This window comes from Rhipicephalus microplus, chromosome X, assembly GCF_043290135.1.
Source record: "Rhipicephalus microplus isolate Deutch F79 chromosome X, USDA_Rmic, whole genome shotgun sequence".
Classification (NCBI taxonomy): Eukaryota; Metazoa; Arthropoda; class Arachnida; order Ixodida; family Ixodidae; genus Rhipicephalus; species Rhipicephalus microplus.
Window position 1 is genome coordinate 26,208,603 of NC_134710.1, and position 19,295 is coordinate 26,227,897.

The 19,295-nt window shown below is 45.6% G+C and overlaps 1 protein-coding gene and 1 long non-coding RNA gene across 2 annotated transcripts; one reads left to right on the top strand and one right to left on the bottom strand.

The window, feature by feature from the left end:
- Positions 1-13,252: 13,252 nt before the first annotated feature.
- On the bottom strand, positions 13,253-16,572 carry LOC142774949 (uncharacterized). Its single transcript, XR_012886586.1, has 2 exons — positions 15,163-16,572; positions 13,253-13,330 (listed from the first exon to the last, which is right to left on the bottom strand). It is a non-coding gene; the product is annotated as an uncharacterized LOC142774949 (long non-coding RNA).
- Positions 16,573-16,623: 51 nt separating this feature from the next.
- LOC142774950 (uncharacterized) lies at positions 16,624-19,009 on the top strand. Its single transcript, XM_075876083.1, has 2 exons — positions 16,624-17,095; positions 18,932-19,009. The coding sequence occupies exons 1-2, from the start codon at positions 16,634-16,636 to the stop codon at positions 18,959-18,961; spliced, it is 492 nt and encodes a 163-aa protein (XP_075732198.1). The 5' UTR covers positions 16,624-16,633; the 3' UTR covers positions 18,962-19,009.
- Positions 19,010-19,295: the final 286 nt, after the last annotated feature.

Here is a 19,295-nt window from a genome sequence, read left to right on the forward strand (position 1 = left end):
CGGAGCATGCTCTCTACAGATGGCACCATTCCCCAAAAGACCAGCGGCTCGTCGCTTTCGTCGCGGTCGCGTCTTCCTTGGACATTGCAACGTTAAAATTGTGTAACGGTGGTGGCCACACATCAGGGAATGAGCCCTGATTTTGCTCAGTTGCCATTTCATCAACGTAAATGCTTCAGACGTGCACTACTGTTCGTTGGTCGCTGTGCAAGATGGCTTCCTATACAAGACCGTGGTTTTCCTTGACACTAAGCTGTGTGTGTAGCTCTCGGCGTCGCGCCACTTTGATGGCCCAAGGAGAAAAACAGGGGCTGCATCTTGGGTACCGCTGGTACGGCGGCAACATTTGTGACCTTACTGTACGTACGCGCACGATTGGGCTACAGTTGAAACGCCACGCTCGGCCTTGCGCGTCTACGTGACACCAGTGTGCGGTAGCAGTAACAAGTGTGTTGTTACGTTGCATGGCTAATGTTGAATGGCAATTGGAATGCTCTTTTTTCAAGGGGAGTGAGGCTGTAAGTCGCCCTTTTATATACTCGCTACTCCACAAACGTTATTTCTAGAATCTCATGTCATGTGGATTTTCACCTACAAGAGGAGAATCCAGCATACTGCATGTCCACGCATTTCCTATTTAAATCTGAGTAATTGCTACGCGAGCGAGCTTCCTGCGTACACCTCAGTTTTTCAAGCTGAATTTGAAATGCGTTCTATAGATAATTGTGGTTTCAGTGGTGTTGGTGATTAGACTTTAAGAAGTACGTGATTGTATTGCAAGTTACTCATAATTCTTCTAAGCTCAATGAAAAAAAACTGCGTTAATATACTATACAGGGTTATGCTATGCTTCGAGCTGCTTGGCCCATACAAGCTTTCTGTTACTCATGCCCACCGAGTTTTCTTTTAACATCGGCTATGCGTCGAGCTTAATCCGACCATTCAAATAAGTGTCTGATTATCTCTCTCTGATCTCAAACAGCTCCCCCGTTGAAGCTACATTTCTTTATGCACGGCAACTGCGTGATCGTGACTAGTCCTAAGCCTCGCAGTCTGGGCAGAGTGGTAGCAATGGTTACCACGACGGCTCGGTTTCCTTGCCGGTATCGCTTCGGTATTGCTTCGAAGGTCCTACCGCTATCACCGCCTAATCGTGAACTGAACAACGACTAATAGCAGCCGAGAGTACAATCGTAACGGTGCATTCCATTTTTCATCATATTTGTGTTCCTTGAGCAGTTTGCACTGGCACTGCATTCATTGTGTGTTTAAAAAACTGGCTACCGAATCAGAGTACTATGTAATCTACTATGGGAAGCCGTCCCGTGCCTTCACAGGTGGTATATTAAAAAAAAGGGGCTCCGAAAGAGCACACATAGCTCAAAATTGGGGTGGGGGAGTGGGTTAGAAAATATGGGTAATGATCTTGAGTACTTCGTACTTTACTATGGAAGAGCTTGAAGCCGTCCCGTGGGGCCTCACTGTCACATTAATGACAACGCAAATGGGAAAGTACAGCTACATTATCTGTTACTCACAGGTATTTAATTATATATTGACTACTTAAAACTACCTCCTTTGTGATGCTGGTTTCACGTATAAAAAAATCAACACACTAATCAATTTGCTTTCAACTATGCGACACCATTATTTTGCAGAAAATGTAGTACCGGTTGGACACACAGTGTTTTTATTCAAGGATGTATCTAATTTTTATATTATTTTAATTAGGCGATGTCACCAACTTGCGAAAAACATTCTTTTTCAAAAACAATTTTTTCATAGGCTCGACACTATAGGCAATGTCATAGCTTACCAAGAATTGTAGGAGAGTAAAAAACGCTCCTAAGCTACTAAACATCAACGAAAAGTGTTGTAATTTGTCTGTTATGTTTTAGTTTCATGCACGTGACATCAGTTTCTGTCTTGCGGTGTTGCGTCTGCCATGGCGGAGCTCACGGAGTCGCTGCCGCGCCGTGTTTATTTACAAGCGGTGGGTCGTTTGGCATAGTGCCTGTGTTTTCATCGTCTGCCCTGCCCGTCTGGCTATAGAGAATCGTGCAGAACACTGTCTTGCTTACTTTGGCGAGCTTGTCGGGCCAGATAGAGGGTAAAAATAGCCCTATGCGACGCCATGGATCCGTACGAGCGGCGGGTTGGTGCTCAAGACGCCCTCAATACAAGCCTGCTACCGAATGTCACCCACGCTTACATTACAAATTACTTAACACTGTCGACGAATTATGTTTCGCTTGACCATATTACAAGTGGCTAGACTCTCACAACTATTTCACTGGCGGATGGCTGCAGTATACATCACAACCAAGAAGTTGCCTTCTCATAGTGTCGTCGTACTTGGTCAGGTGAGCTTTAGTGCGCTCCGCGTTTCACACAGTGAAACTGCAGCCTGGGGTAGCAGTGTTGGCGGGGAACACGGATCATCCGCGTGTCGGCCGCGTCCATGGCGTCGCAAACACTGGGTGAAGCAGCTTCGCATGAGTCGCCTATGTAGCCGCGCTTGTCGCCGCCCGCAATTTACGGCGCTCGAACCGGGCAGATTTCGACGCCGGCTGTTCCAATCAACCATGGCCCACCAACGTGTCTGGCGCCTAGTCAGCGTTCGTGTCATCGAAGAGGTAAGCGGGCTTTCCTGAAAAGCAAAGCGTGTTTGTTGTGATCAGTGCGATGCATCACCCTTTCGACAAAAATTTACATCACGCTTGACCAACCGATGCGCGACGATTCACTGAGTGAAAATGTGAGGAGATCCGGAACATAACTTGCCTGTTAAGAAGTGACGCCCGCACAGACGAGTTGTTCACTGTTTTGAGGTCCTTACGATTGATGCGCGCAAGTGATGTCCTCGATCCTTCGCCCCTCGCACAGCTCTTTTGGTCACATGTCGTGCTTGACTACCTTGGGCACGCAAAACATTCCCAAGCCGGGTTCATCGCGGTGCTATTTGCAATTGCTTAGCGCTCGGCAGCCAAATACCGCACAAATTGCCATTGCGACGTATACCGCCTTTACGAGAGTACAGCACAGCTTGAATTGGTGTCGTCTGCTGCTATGTGCTCGGCCATGGCTAGGGTGGCTAGAATGGGGAGGTGTGAAAAGCGAGCCGTGTTTCCCTTGCCGAGCGGCGCGGTGGTGCGCGAGAGCTCCGCTAGGTCGTGATTTAGCGCGGCGATCGGAGGCACTGCTGCTAGCGTGGCTACTAGCACGGCGGAGACGGCTGCAGGTGCAGTGTAAGCCGAGGGAGGCTGCTGGTCACTCGCGGCAAGTGCTTCTCAGCATTGTTTGTGTTCCACGAGGTGCGACGACGTTGTTATGTTTGCCCTTAAAACACTAAAGGGCTCCTACAAAGAAGAAAGAAAAACGCTGCGGACTTGTTTTTCTTGCCTGGGTGCAACGCGGAATACAGATGGTGCGCTGAAATTTTTTCCCGTTTTTTTGTGCGCTCTAGCATGCAAAGGCAGGTTAGAAAAAAGGGAGCGCACCATCGCAAGGGCGGACAAAGCGCTCCAGGAAAATACTGCCATCAGCTAAAAACATTTTGACGCATGGTAAATGTTTTGAATTTATTTAAGGGCAGAAAAGACTTGTGTACATGTGTGGAAGGCATCGGCAAGTGAAGATATTGAACACTTTGTGCCATTCTTAGCACTTCGGCCATTGCTTTTCGATAAATACGTTTATTTACCTGAAAATTATGTCTTCTCAGTTGGTTTTTAGATTCAGCGCGCGAGAATTCGTGCATATTGTGGAAGGACAGGAAAAATGCAGCGTGACAAGGCTAGTTTAAGAGATTATGCTGTACCCACCTTATTTCCAAGCCTGCCGAAATATATACCCAAGAGTTTGCCTAAAGAACAAAAAAGACGAAAAGCTTTTTTTATCGGACTACGTACCAGCAAAAAGTGACTGGTTAACGCTAGCACGTTGGAGGATTGCCCAAAGGACTCGACGAGCTGCTAAGGCAGGCGACTAGAGATTGCAAGGGATCTAAGGGGACTTCTGTATCTGTCAGAGTCTCTGTAAAACTAGTAGAGACTATGGAAACCAAGTTGACACATGTGTTTAGCACAGTGCACCTGCATTCAAATTTAGTAGCCAGTCTTCTACGACGTTTAAGCACTTTCCAGTTTCCAGAAATTGGCTGCATTGAACATTGCAATTAGTTGAACAAAGCAGTGTTCAGATTATTTCGAGTGACGAGATTTTTTTTTGAAGGGTCTGAACCATGTAAAAAGCGAGAAAAAGTCAGGTGATTAAAGCCCTGTGTCACGTTTAAAAATTTCTATGAGTGACTTACTGTAATAAATTTTGCTGCAGTCATGAAACTAAGTGTTGTCTCAGTTTCTACACATGTTTCAGAATACTGCCTCAATTGTAATACAAGTTCACCATTGAGAAATAGCAATGCGTAACTGCACTCGGTAAGTCGCACTATCGAGGCAGATTTAGCAGCAAACGTCACAATCTATCGCGGGTTAGCACAAGGTAATGTTGGCAAACTAACGTCGTCAGAGATACCCTGCTCCGCTAGAGCAAGCTTTTTTTTTTTGACTCCGTTAAGACATAGTTCAATGTTATAGAAAATAAAACCGTTTTGGTTTCACTAAGCATATAAAGAGTGGTGCTGTCGGAATGACGCTCCGTCAAAAACTTCGCTTTAATGAAATGTTCGTTCAGCGAAAGATGCGTGTATTCATATTAGGTGAAATTGCTGCTTGATATTCACTTTGACAAAACTCTTATACTGGCGAAATACTCGAAACGACCATCGCGGGTTCATTTCAAAGGAGAAAGCTGGCAGCGCCTCCGACTACAGCGCCACCGCTGCAAGCTCGCGAGTGGGAGCAACTTTGGAGCGGCCGGTTTTCACACCTCTCAATTCCCTAGCCACCCTAGCCAGAGTGCCCTCTAGTTAATTTTGAGAAACTCTATGCCTGTCGAATTATCGGCGGTCACTTGGGAAGCGGTGGTCGTCGGAACTACGGTGGTGGCGTCACTCAAATAAGGATGTCTTCAAATAGGTTTTTACATTTTTGAAGCTTATATACAACAAAAATAACGCAAAAAAGTTTTAAAAAGGCGTAAACGTAATTATAATTAACCTTACGTAAGTGACGCCATCATTCATTAAACAACTTTTTTAATACAAGGCATCCTCTAAAATTAGTAGCAAACGCCAAATTTGCCGATCTCAAAGGCCAAGTACAAAGACCCTTACCCCTACCAAGGCAGCGCCGCCATAGATGACCGGCGTTTCGCGCTCATCCGGCAGGCACAGGAAATCTAGGAGGCGTTGGTAGTGAAGATGACACTAGGGACGAAATTCATCAAGCACGTGACATACTAGGCACTCCGTGGCGACACAGAGGAAAGTCAAAGCTAACTTAAGAAAAACAAGTCTTCAAGTGACGTCACACGTGAGTGACGTAAAAGTGACGTCATTTATTGTTCGCGACTGAGTCCAGACTCCGGCGAAAAGCATGTTCTCTTTCCCGGCGGCAACGCGCTTGACAGAAATGAATGCATCTATTCTTCTCCCATTCCTTCCTCCTCCTTCATCACTTCCCTTTCTCAACCCCCGCGTGGACGATAGTTATAGCGCGAGAACAAAACGACGACACAGAGACAAGAAGGGCACGAGCGATAACTTCCAACTAAGTTTATTGCGCAGAGCATGAAAATATATAGAGGAGAAAGTAACCATGTGACAGAAACCATATGGCACAAAGAGCAAAAATTGAGTAAGAGAAAAACAAAAGCACAGAAAAAGGCAAAAAAGTCTATAAGGAAACGACACAGAAAAGTAAATATAATATAACTACCTTCAAAAACTCAGTTGCCAGTTAGCGCTCGTGTCCTTCGTGCCCTTCTTTTCTCTGTGTCGTCGTTTTGTTCTCGCGCTTTAACTATCGTCATGCCACACCAACTAGCCCAAGCTGCCACACCCCGCGTGGAGCCGTGTCGGTGCCTTCGTATTGAAAAAGAGGAACAGGTCCGCGCTTTTTTCTTAATTTTTCACTCTCAAAAACCTCTACAGAGCCCAACTTTCCCCCTCCACTGGGCCCTACCTCCTCGCCCTGCAATCTCTTGAAGGCGTGGGTCGGGTGCGTCTTTGTGTGGTGCGCTCGTGATAAATATTGGACATTTTCACCCACGTTCTTCTTCTCACGAGTGGTCCAATTTCTGCACCCTTTCCGGTGGGTGGACCACGAGACTCCGTCACCTAATTTGTGGCAAGAGTGGTCACCACCTTCTTCGGACCTACTTGTAAAGAGACGACGCGCTCTAAAGCCGAAGACTTTTTGTAAATGAGCATGGAATTTCTGTTGTACATAGAGCGGAATCTGAGCTGAATCTCTGTACAGTTCCATCGTTCTCATAATGTAAATAAACCATCGTTCTATCTCTATTAACGCGTCCCGTCACTGGCGATGATCGGCTATGCGGACGACGGCAAGGAGCCAGCTACTCTAAAGAGAACCCGCCGTACCTGCCATCGACCTTCAAGCCCTTTAGAGGTTACATCTTTGGTACCACTGGCAAGACGGAAACTTTGTGACGTTCCTGTACGTACGCGCACGATTGTGCTTTAGTTGAAACCCCATGCTCGGCCGTGCGGGCCTACTTGACACTAGCGCACATGTGCGGTAACAAGTGTGTTGTTATCGTTGTTGCGTTGGCTAATGTTGAATTGCAATTGGAATACTCCTTTTTCAATGGGGAGTGAGACTGTAAGTCACCCTTCTATATGCTCGCTATTCTACAAACATTATTTCTAGAATCTAAATTCTCATGTGGATTTTCACCTACAAGAAGACAGTCCAGCAAACTACACGCGTCCACATTTCCTATTTAAATCTGAGTAATGCGCGTTGTGAGCTTCCTGTGTAAACCTCAGTTTTTCGAATTGAATTTGAAATGCATTTAATGGAGAATATTGGCTTCAATGGTGTTACTGATTCGATTTTCAGATGTACGTGATTGTATTGCAGTTTGAAGTTCCTCATAATTTTTCTGGGGTCTCTGAAATTAAAAAAAACACAGTGTGTTGCTCTACTATGGCTAGGCTTGATTCGAGCTCCTTGGCCCATACCGGCTTTACTGTGACTCATACCCGCCGAATTTTCTGTTTACAGTAACTGCCATGGACCGAGTTTATTCGGGCCATGCAAATAAGTGTTTGTTGCTTTCTCACTTTCGCTCTCTTTCCGAGTTCAAACAGCTCCGCTGTTGAAGCTACATTTCTTTCTAGACGTCGACAGCTTAATGATGAGTAGTTCTAAGCATCGCAGTCTGACAGTGTGGTAGCACTGGTTACCACGGCGGCTCGGTTTTTTTTTTTTTTTTGTCAGCATCGCTTCGAAGATATTACCGCTATCACCGCCTAATCGTGAACGGAACAACGATTAATTGCAGCTGAGAGCGCCAAATCGTAATGGTGCACTTTATTTTCCATTAGATTTGCGTTATTTGAGCAGCTTGCCCTTCCGGCACTGCGTTGTTTGAGTGTTTAAAAAAAAGTGGCTAGTAATTTAGAGTACCAGGTACTCTACTATGGGAAAGCTGAAAGCCGTCCCGTGAGCCTCTAAGGAAATATAAATAGAATAAGGGCACTGGAAGAGTACTCAGAGCTTGGCATAGGAGAATGCTATAAGTACATGAGTCGTCCAAAATTGGCATTCATTTTTAACCAAATAAAAGTACCCGATTAGTGATGGTTGTTTCACATGCGAAAAAATCAACGCACTAATAAATTCTCATTCAGCAATTTGACACACAAACTTAGCAAAAAAGTGAAATACCGGTCAGGGGAGGAACATTATATTTCAAATTTTACCTAATACTTATATTATATAACTAGGCAATGCCGCCAACTTTAAAAAAATATTTTTTTTTTCCAAGAACCTTTTCCATAGCCTCGACACTGTATCATAGTCATAGGCTCATAGCTGACCAACAAGTGTTGTGGGGTAGGAAAAACTCATAAGCAACTAAAGATCAATGAAAAGTGCTGTAATTTGTCTATGATGTTTCAGTTTCGAAAGTATAGACTTCTATAAAATGAATTTGAAAGGCTTTTTTTTTTTGGCAGAGACTGCTACGCAGCGTGACGCACGAGCCACCCCCACACAGAAATGGCTGCTACGCCGCACGGAAGTGACGTCATGCACTTTGCCGGTTAAGCGCTTCGATCGTTCGAATTTGAGTGTTTAGCGATACGTCTAGACGTGATGACAGAAGCATATAAAGGTTAAGCCCAAACGTAAAAGTAAAAAAAATGTTAGGTCCTGCGTGACCACAGTACAAAACGGGCTAGTTAATTATTCTGAACGGATTGGCAGCTGTAGCGTAGTAGGTTAGAGCGGCACTATTAAAACTGGCGAGGTTAGTGGTTCGAGCCTCATTGCAGTAATTGTTAGCTTTTTATCTTTTTTTTGTTTGCGAACGTATTGTTTCAACCTTTGCGCCTCCTCGTCGGCCTCCTATCAGCCTGACTTGCTGCTGGTGGTGGTTCTATCCACAGGTCCTTTAATATTGGATGTTTGATGACTCTCGCAGAATTGGCTATATTTATTATGATAAAGAGTTTTGTAAATTATTGCTCTTAATCGGTGAGGCGCAAAAGAACACGAAAAACTCAAATGCAGCTGGCTGCATTGGTTTCTCCGGCATACGTGTCAGGAATGTTGATTTCCACGGTTTATTAAAGTTTTGATGACAGAAAGGTGCACTCCAACGTAGTACCAGGGAACTTATATGTCGCTCAGTGTGCCATCACCTGACGAGTTAACCGGCAGGCCGTTTCAAAATACTGACGTGCCACCGCAACAATATAGGCGATCAGCACTTGATAAACGATGCCCAAGAGGAAGTACCGACGGCGTTAGCCCATCTAACTGCGAGACAGCTTGTCTGCCTTGCTGAATAACATGCACGGCCTGCACGGGAGCATTCACGTAGCAATGGATGAGAATGGCTGGACGTGTTCGCACTCAACAAAGCAGCCGGCAATGTACTAGCTTTGGCCTTTGGAGATCACAGTCTTCGTAAGAACACTACAATAAAGTTGTTTCCATTTGTCGTAAAAACACTCCGCAGACGCACTGGAGTTTCATGCATGTGCGTCTGGTCAGTCACGCGTGAATTGTGCAACAGCATTTATTTCATCGTCGACTTCGCCCTTCGCGACAAGTAAAACTCGGCAGCAAGGACACTTTCCCCTTTTAATACTACACCGTGCTTGGTATTGCAATCTGGAAAATGCAGCACATCCAACAACAATAATCCGCACTTCATCCTGGGAAACTTCATGGCGCACACAGAGATGAAGCTGCGGCGTGGTGGACGGCCGCGCTAGCTCCAACCTCCAGGTTCAACTGCAGCATCCAGCAGTCACATGAAGCAGCGACGACACTGGGTCTCCGGTCCTTCTTTGGGGCGGCCTAGGCCATGGCCACGATTTTGTCAGAGTTTTCACCATCAACACCCATCGCTGGCACCTACTGTCTCTCACCATTTATTTTTTGCAGCCGCAGCGCCCATGACGTTCCCTGTATTTAAAATACTTATAATATCTGTTTAATTGACATATAGGCCAACTGACTTGTCATACGCCTGATTAGTAAACTTTTAGTAGGTTTAACGCGTTATACATTATTAATTTATACATTAAAGTATCTTTAGTTAATAAATTTAAAAGTGACGTCTTTTCTGTGCGGCGCAGGAGCCACATCTGTGGCGGTGTTCGAATACTCACCGTAGACGGCAAAATGGACAGCTAAACAACGTTATTCAATCGTATGAGTTGCGAAACAGGGGTTCACACATGGAGGAAGGAAAAATATAGGGGAGGCCATGACGTCATATTCGTGAAGCCGCCGCATCGAAAACACACGAACTACCTACTAGCAGAAAAGCAGATAAACACTTCGCGATTTCCGGCGAGCAAGCGCCACAGCGGCCTTCGAAGTGGCGCCAGCTGAGTGGTAGGTGTTCTCTGCTGGCAGCGAGGCAATGCATGAGTGCTGCTTGTCTTGCGTGTTTTAGGAAAGCTGTGTGGTGTCCAGCTGTAGTGCATACTCGGTGCGAATAGCGTGCACCGCCGGATGTATGTACCTGGTGGCACGTTTCACGTATGTTCGCTACACTGTTGATCAATAATGCATGGTATTTGCATGCGGAGCCCGCAGCTGTAAGCTACGTTGGTTCTTACTCATTGCGTCAACTGAGCTAGAACACACGCGAACTTTTGTTTTTAGTGTTTTAGGCATCATTTCGCGTTTTTAGAAGTTGTGTTGTTCATACGGGACCATAAACTTTCTTGTTATCGTACTGAATGTGTATGCATTGTAAGGTGTTCGCTCTCTGCGTGTTGTTTGCGCGCCCTGGAATCACACACTTTACGTGCATGATCGCGTATGCAATACAGCGCTGCCTTCTTACTGAAGTGAAGTACGTCAAGTACCAGGCTGGCGTTGCACAGAATAGCTGCGAAGCAAGCTCTCAGAATTCTGCATTTTCACACTGACTATATGCGAGCAAAGAACTGCTAATCGGCCCGAAGATTGAGAAATCTGACTAAGAGAAGAAAAAAGGCATGATGACGAGTAGAACGCGTAAGTCCCTGCTGTGTGAGTTCGAGTACGATTATGCAGGGGCTGAATGGTTGTAATTACGGCATGTAACGGAGCTTTTTGTGCTTTTGCATAAAAACACTCCACGAAGTATTTCAGCACGCGGTGCTCGCGCCTGCCACGCACGAACAGTTTCGAAAAGCTGTGCTCGCAACATTTCACTGCATGCGAATCATACAATACGCGTTAACTTTACGCCGGGACTATAAGTCCGCGCAGAAGCGAACCAGCGCTGAGAGCACGCCGGAGCGTGTGCTGTTTTGTTTGCCCTATACCGGTTTGTTTGCTCCATAAATTTGACGTCACTTTCGCCACACTTCTCGCAATGCATTAGGATAGGATAGGGCCTCTCCTCAGTTTTTCCTTCCTCCATGGGCTCACATAAGTTAAAGGGGGGGGGTGAAAAGTGGGTAATGATTTAGAGTACAAGATACTCTACTATGAGAGAGCTTAAAGCCGTCCCGGAATCAAAAGGACAATGAAGACACGGAGTTATCAGCGAGTGTAAACTTGTCTATTTTGAATAAGTGGTTAACGATTTAAAGTACTCGGTACTCTACAATGGGAGATCATAAAGCCGTCCCTACATATACTGTAGTGCCTACGTTTAAAAAAAGTGGTGCGATTTAGTGTACTGAGTATACTCTACTATGGGAGAGCTTGTGTTTAGAAAAAAATGTTTCGCGATTTCGAGTACTTCGTACTCAACTATGGAAGAGCACTGAGCCGTCCCGCTAAAAGATAACACAAATGACACTCACATCTTTTGAAGTTTAGAAAAAGTTTATTCTATCATGGGACGCAAAACACCCAAGGAACGAGAGTCTGTACAACAAGCACAATAACAAACAAATGACGACAAAGCACAACATACATTACATATTTGAACAAAAGTATCCAAGTCCGTAGGGTGTCCGTAGTCCCTGGTAACTACATACAATACATATATACACTAATCACAATATGGACAATGTACATGATAATATATGTACAGAATCTACAAGACTTGGTGAAGATGTTAGAAAATGTGTACAACAGGTATCAATATTCATGAAAGTTACATAACTTACAGCGTTAGAATAAAGTGCATATATACAAGAGCTCACACTCATATGGGACATACACAAAAACATAGAAATAGTAAACACATACTGATTACATGCACTAATCATACACTGACAGGTGACCTGGCTATAAGAACCAGGAGAGGTGGAAGACTATATAATCGAACGCGTCTGTCAACTACGGACATAAAGCGGCACGACCATTGTCGCAGAAATTCTTCCCCCCCAAGGAAAAACAATTCCTCCGACATATTGATTGATTGATATGTGGGGTTTAACGTCCCAAAACCACTATATGATTATGAGAGACGCCGTAGTGGAGGGCTCCGGAAATTTAGACCACCTGGGGGTCTTTAACGTGCACCCAAATCTGAGCACACGGGCCTACAACATTTCCGCCTCCATCGGAAATGCAGCCGCCGCAGCCGGGATTCGAACCCGCGCCCTGCGGGTCAGTAGCCGAGTACCTTAGCCACTAGACCACCGCGGCGGGGCAATTCCTCCGACAGAAACAATAAGAGTTCAGAGTAGAGGCGTTTCAGAATCGGAAAGAGAGCACGACGACGATGACCTGCCGCAACATCTTCGCACCTATTACGCCACAAACAAAAAGCTTCCGCAGCTATTTGAAGGCGTGCAAAGCGACTACGCGAGTAGCGACCAGATGTTACAAAGCGATTAACACCTAGGCCACGAAAACGAGTGTTAACTGACTTCCAAAACACCTTTGCAATCACACATTGCTGCAGCATATGCTGGTTACACTCCTGTAACGGGCAGTTAGGACAAGTGGAAGATGGGACCATGCCCCACTTCTCCAGTCTGTGCTGTGTTGGGAGTACTCTCCATCCAAGACGCCACATAAAGTCACGGAGGTGACCAGGCAAAAACGATGCCGTTATCGCGCTCCACGAGACATGTCTCGATCGTGCTAGACGGGCTGGAGGAACCAGAGGAAACAGAAGAGCTGCCGTTGTATCTACAATGTGGCTTTCGAGAATGTCCACATCGGGACAAACCTTCTGCGCGTGTCGATAAAATGCTACTGCCGTTGAGTGAAATGCCGGCACGTTAAGTGTTTGCGGTGCAGAATTAAACCGTGCATCTGGTAGTAAATAGCATAATTTGGTGCCTAAGAAATAGCAGGCAAGATCACGTGCGGGGCACTGATCACCATGCAACAACCGAAGTAAGAATCGTATACGGAAAGCAGCCGGCAGCGAACAGAGACGGATGGGAATGCAAATCTACCACAGTTTCTCGGTTGCCCAAGCGCTGCTCGGCAAACCAGATCTGTTCCACCTGACCAGAAAAATGAGCATATGAGGGATTGCAACGACCTAGTGATTCGTAATGAGGGTTGTAAGACATGAGATATGTACCATGCACGTCCGCAAAACACCGTCTGTGCTAAATGCCTTCTTTCGAGCATCGGTAAATCATACTCTTGTGCTTCCCGGACGGGTCGTTTTACATCTTCGACTCATCCTGAAAATGTATGCGCAGACGAACAAGGACAAAGAAAGGAATACAAACTGGCGCAATCTAACAACTGATTTATTAATCGAAAAACATTGACTCTTTTTAACCCTCGGAACAGCGCTCCCTGGTGACCTAAAAAAACACACAATGCACTGCGCACTTACGACAACGATAACAAAAACATAAAAACGATACCAGTTTCATTGATTGACAGACAGGAGCGCGATTTCTTTTGTTAGTAAAGCTACTGAAGGGTGGCTAACACAGTTGTCTTTCTGCTTGTCTATATGATATGCCTCCATTATCTCCCTTGACGTCTTGTTTCTACTCCTATACAGCAAGGTAGTGTCGCCAAAGCAAGGAGAGCATGCGCACTCATTGCAATGCATTGCCAAATGGGTTACAGGCCGACCCTTCAGGCTTGACATATGCTCTCTTAGCCTCGTGTTAATGCACCTGCCAGTCTGCCCTATATATACACAACCGCATGATAAAGGTATGCAATACACCACACTGTGTGCACATTCAACAAACCTGAGCTTATGTCTTATGCTACATCTCTTATGTGCGTTGGTCCCTCTGTCGCATTGCTGGTTGACCAACGCGCACACTCCTCCTATTTTGTTTTTGGCCGAAAACACTACTTTCACATCATACTTTCCAGCCACCTTTTTTAATCTATGTGACAGCCTATGTACATAAGGGACCGCTACTACCTTAGAGCTAGAACCAGTCATCCCACCTGTTTCCAAACATGGCGCCGTTTCCCGTCTGAGCTTCTTTACTAACCTAGTGCCTACGGCCAACATCACAGAGAATGGGTACCCCTCGTCCTGGAGCCTAGAGACCTGTTCATGAAACGACGCATGAACAGTATGGAAACAGGATTTAACCAATGCAGACCGAAAACAATTTGTTATAATTCCATTCTTGACCAGCTTAGAATGACATGAAGCGAAACTCATAAGCGGCTTTCCTGCCCTAGGCGAAAAGGTCCAACACACATGATCTGACAAAAAGTCCAGCTTCAAATCCAAAAACTGTAGCTTATTTTCAACCGGTACTTCTGAAGTAAATGTCAACCCCTTTCCTAGAGAATTAAAAGCATTCAATACCGAAACCCTGAAGTCCTCTTTGTGCACATCGCACCCCAACACCAAGTAGTCATCGACATACCTGAAGACCTTGTAGACTACACCTTGTAGGCAAAACGACAAATCTCTATCTATGCTGCCCATGAAAATGTCACTAAGGACCGGCGCTACCTTTGACCCAATGCATACCCCCTTCGCCTGGATGAACGTTTTATCCCCGAACCCCACGTGAGTGTTCTCTAAATAAAAGCTCAGAAGCTCAAGAAAAGACTCGACGGCCATACCACAGGTGTTGCGAAACGTCACTTCATTATTTTCTGTTATGCACTCTAGGACACAATGCATTAAAGGCACATGCGGCAACGAGTAATACAAGTCCTGAGCGTCAATGCTGATACCCCAACTGTTTTTTCTGTTATCTGATGCAAGAAACCCCGTGAGACCCTCAGAATTAGCCAGCAGAAAAGGGTCATTTACTTTCAACGACTTCAACATCTTTTGCAGATACCCCGCAACTAGCTTCTGCCACGCCCCTTTTTCTGAAACAATAGGCCTAAAAGGAACCTCCTGCTTATGGGTTTTTGCTGTGAAAAACACCTTCAATTCCAATCCCTTTGAATTCCCAACATCCGACGCAAGTTTTTCTAAGTTGCATTTCCTTAATAACTCGACAGCCTTCCTCTTCACGCTTTCTACATTCACATGACATTCTTTAAAGCACTTTTGAATTGCCGCAGAGGCTTTATCTACATACATAGTCTCCGGTAGAACAACCAAAAAACCTTCTTTGTCCGCTTGAACAACTCTTAAGTTGTTCTCAACCAAATAACTAGCAACCCGAGCGACATTACGGCAAGGCGTGGTGCTTACCGAAGCTTTGGCGACAACGTCCACACATTCCACTACACATCTGTCTTTTTCCTTTTCGGGTACTTGCCGGGCAATGTCTCTTGTGAGGGATAGCTTGTCCACAAGGTCAAGTCTAGGCTCCACACAGAACTTCGGTCCCAACCTCAGGACCTTTTGTTGGCGCTCTTCCACCACCGCATCACCCAGGAGTAGAAGGCCTCCCTTCGGCGGATCTCTCTTTTTCCTGGGCAAGCCCCGACGCACGTCATTCCACATGGCCTCAGTTAAAATGTTCGCTTGTCTACACCACTCGCGGAAGACCTTGACGTTTAGACGCCCATCAGAAACAGACGAACACGCCACTCTTAGGCAATCCTTGAAGTGCCTAACCTGTCTTCGGCTCTCTGATCGCAGAATCTTGCTGATTCTTCTCGCATGTCCTTCCGATGGAGGCAACCACCCGCACACAAGCAGAACTTCCATAGGGCACTGTGCATTCTTTAGGAACCAGCTCAGCTTGCGGGCTCTGCATTCGCAGACCGCGATAAACGGCACCAGAACCGCCGGGTTAGATAAGTCAAAGTTAGGACATGAAGAAAGAAGGCCGGATGAACTAGAAATAAACTGAAGCAAAACTGCGATTCGGCCTAGTTGGAATCTATCCATCCTGAAAATGTATGCGCAGACGAACAAGGACAAAGAAAGGAATACAAACTGGCGCAATCTAACAACTGATTTATTAATCGAAAAACATTGACTCTTTTTAACCCTCGGAACAGCGCTCCCTGGTGACCTAAAAAAACACACAATGCACTGCGCACTTACGACAACGATAACAAAAACATAAAAACGATACCAGTTTCATTGATTGACAGACAGGAGCGCGATTTCTTTTGTTAGTAAAGCTACTGAAGGGTGGCTAACACAGTTGTCTTTCTGCTTGTCTATATGATATGCCTCCATTATCTCCCTTGACGTCTTGTTTCTACTCCTATACAGCAAGGTAGTGTCGCCAAAGCAAGGAGAGCATGCGCACTCATTGCAATGCATTGCCAAATGGGTTACAGGCCGACCCTTCAGGCTTGACATATGCTCTCTTAGCCTCGTGTTAATGCACCTGCCAGTCTGCCCTATATATACACAACCGCATGATAAAGGTATGCAATACACCACACTGTGTGCACATTCAACAAACCTGAGCTTATGTCTTATGCTACATCTCTTATGTGCGTTGGTCCCTCTGTCGCATTGCTGGTTGACCAACGCGCACACTCCTCCTATTTTGTTTTTGGCCGAAAACACTACTTTCACATCATACTTTCCAGCCACCTTTTTTAATCTATGTGACAGCCTATGTACATAAGGGACCGCTACTACCTTAGAGCTAGAACCAGTCATCCCACCTGTTTCCAAACATGGCGCCGTTTCCCGTCTGAGCTTCTTTAATAACCTAGTGCCTACGGCCAACATCACAGAGAATGCACAGTGCCCTATGGAAGTTCTGCTTGTGTGCGGGTGGTTGCCTCCATCGGAAGGACATGCGAGAAGAATCAGCAAGATTCTGCGATCAGAGAGCCGAAGACAGGTTAGGCACTTCAAGGATTGCCTAAGAGTGGCGTGTTCGTCTGTTTCTGATGGGCGTCTAAACGTCAAGGTCTTCCGCGAGTGGTGTAGACAAGCGAACATTTTAACTGAGGCCATGTGGAATGACGTGCGTCGGGGCTTGCCCAGGAAAAAGAGAGATCCGCCGAAGGGAGGCCTTCTACTCCTGGGTGATGCGGTGGTGGAAGAGCGCCAACAAAAGGTCCTGAGGTTGGGACCGAAGTTCTGTGTGGAGCCTAGACTTGACCTTGTGGACAAGCTATCCCTCACAAGAGACATTGCCCGGCAAGTACCCGAAAAGGAAAAAGACAGATGTGTAGTGGAATGTGTGGACGTTGTCGCCAAAGCTTCGGTAAGCACCACGCCTTGCCGTAATGTCGCTCGGGTTGCTAGTTATTTGGTTGAGAACAACTTAAGAGTTGTTCAAGCGGACAAAGAAGGTTTTTTGGTTGTTCTACCGGAGACTATGTATGTAGATAAAGCCTCTGCGGCAATTCAAAAGTGCTTTAAAGAATGTCATGTGAATGTAGAAAGCGTGAAGAGGAAGGCTGTCGAGTTATTAAGGAAATGCAACTTAGAAAAACTTGCGTCGGATGTTGGGAATTCAAAGGGATTGGAATTGAAGGTGTTTTTCACAGCAAAAACCCATAAGCAGGAGGTTCCTTTTAGGCCTATTGTTTCAGAAAAAGGGGCGTGGCAGAAGCTAGTTGCGGGGTATCTGCAAAAGATGTTGAAGTCGTTGAAAGTAAATGACCCTTTTCTGCTGGCTAATTCTGAGGGTCTCACGGGGTTTCTTGCATCAGATAACAGAAAAAACAGTTGGGGTATCAGCATTGACGCTCAGGACTTGTATTACTCGTTGCCGCATGTGCCTTTAATGCATTGTGTCCTAGAGTGCATAACAGAAAATAATGAAGTGACGTTTCGCAACACCTGTGGTATGGCCGTCGAGTCTTTTCTTGAGCTTCTGAGCTTTTATTTAGAGAACACTCACGTGGGGTTCGGGGATAAAACGTTCATCCAGGCGAAGGGGGTATGCATTGGGTCAAAGGTAGCGCCGGTCCTTAGTGACATTTTCATGGGCAGCATAGATAGAGATTTGTCGTTTTGCCTACAAGGTGTAGTCTACAAGGTCTTCAGGTATGTCGATGACTACTTGGTGTTGGGGTGCGATGTGCACAAAGAGGACTTCAGGGTTTCGGTATTGAATGCTTTTAATTCTCTAGGAAAGGGGTTGACATTTACTTCAGAAGTACCGGTTGAAAATAAGCTACAGTTTTTGGATTTGAAGCTGGACTTTTTGTCAGATCATGTGTGTTGGACCTTTTCGCCTAGGGCAGGAAAGCCGCTTATGAGTTTCGCTTCATGTCATTCTAAGCTGGTCAAGAATGGAATTATAACAAATTGTTTTCGGTCTGCATTGGTTAAATCCTGTTTCCATACTGTTCATGCGTCGTTTCATGAACAGGTCTCTAGGCTCCAGGACGAGGGGTACCCATTCTCTGTGATGTTGGCCGTAGGCACTAGGTTATTAAAGAAGCTCAGACGGGAAACGGCGCCATGTTTGGAAACAGGTGGGATGACTGGTTCTAGCTCTAAGGTAGTAGCGGTCCCTTATGTACATAGGCTGTCACATAGATTAAAAAAGGTGGCTGGAAAGTATGATGTGAAAGTAGTGTTTTCGGCCAAAAACAAAATAGGAGGAGTGTGCGCGTTGGTCAACCAGCAATGCGACAGAGGGACCAACGCACATAAGAGATGTAGCATAAGACATAAGCTCAGGTTTGTTGAATGTGCACACAGTGTGGTGTATTGCATACCTTTATCATGCGGTTGTGTATATATAGGGCAGACTGGCAGGTGCATTAACACGAGGCTAAGAGAGCATATGTCAAGCCTGAAGGGTCGGCCTGTAACCCATTTGGCAATGCATTGCAATGAGTGCGCATGCTCTCCTTGCTTTGGCGACACTACCTTGCTGTATAGGAGTAGAAACAAGACGTCAAGGGAGATAATGGAGGCATATCATATAGACAAGCAGAAAGACAACTGTGTTAGCCACCCTTCAGTAGCTTTACTAACAAAAGAAATCGCGCTCCTGTCTGTCAATCAATGAAACTGGTATCGTTTTTATGTTTTTGTTATCGTTGTCGTAAGTGCGCAGTGCATTGTGTGTTTTTTTTTTTAGGTCACCAGGGAGCGCTGTTCCGAGGGTTAAAAAGAGTCAATGTTTTTCGATTAATAAATCAGTTGTTAGATTGCGCCAGTTTGTATTCCTTTCTTTGTCCTTGTTCGTCTGCGCATACATTTTCAGGATGGATAGATTCCAACTAGGCCGAATCGCAGTTTTGCATCTTCGACTATTGAATTCCACAAGGAGGCTGATATGCCGTAGCAAGTATAATCAAGCCCCAGAATGCGAATGGAGTCATTTTTTTGAAGACCAAAAAAGGGACTTAGGCAGGCGTCTGGGGAACCAATGAATAAATATCGACATTTTGAAAATTTTAACGCAGCACCTTAAATCGTACCATACGCAGCAAAAAGTCGTA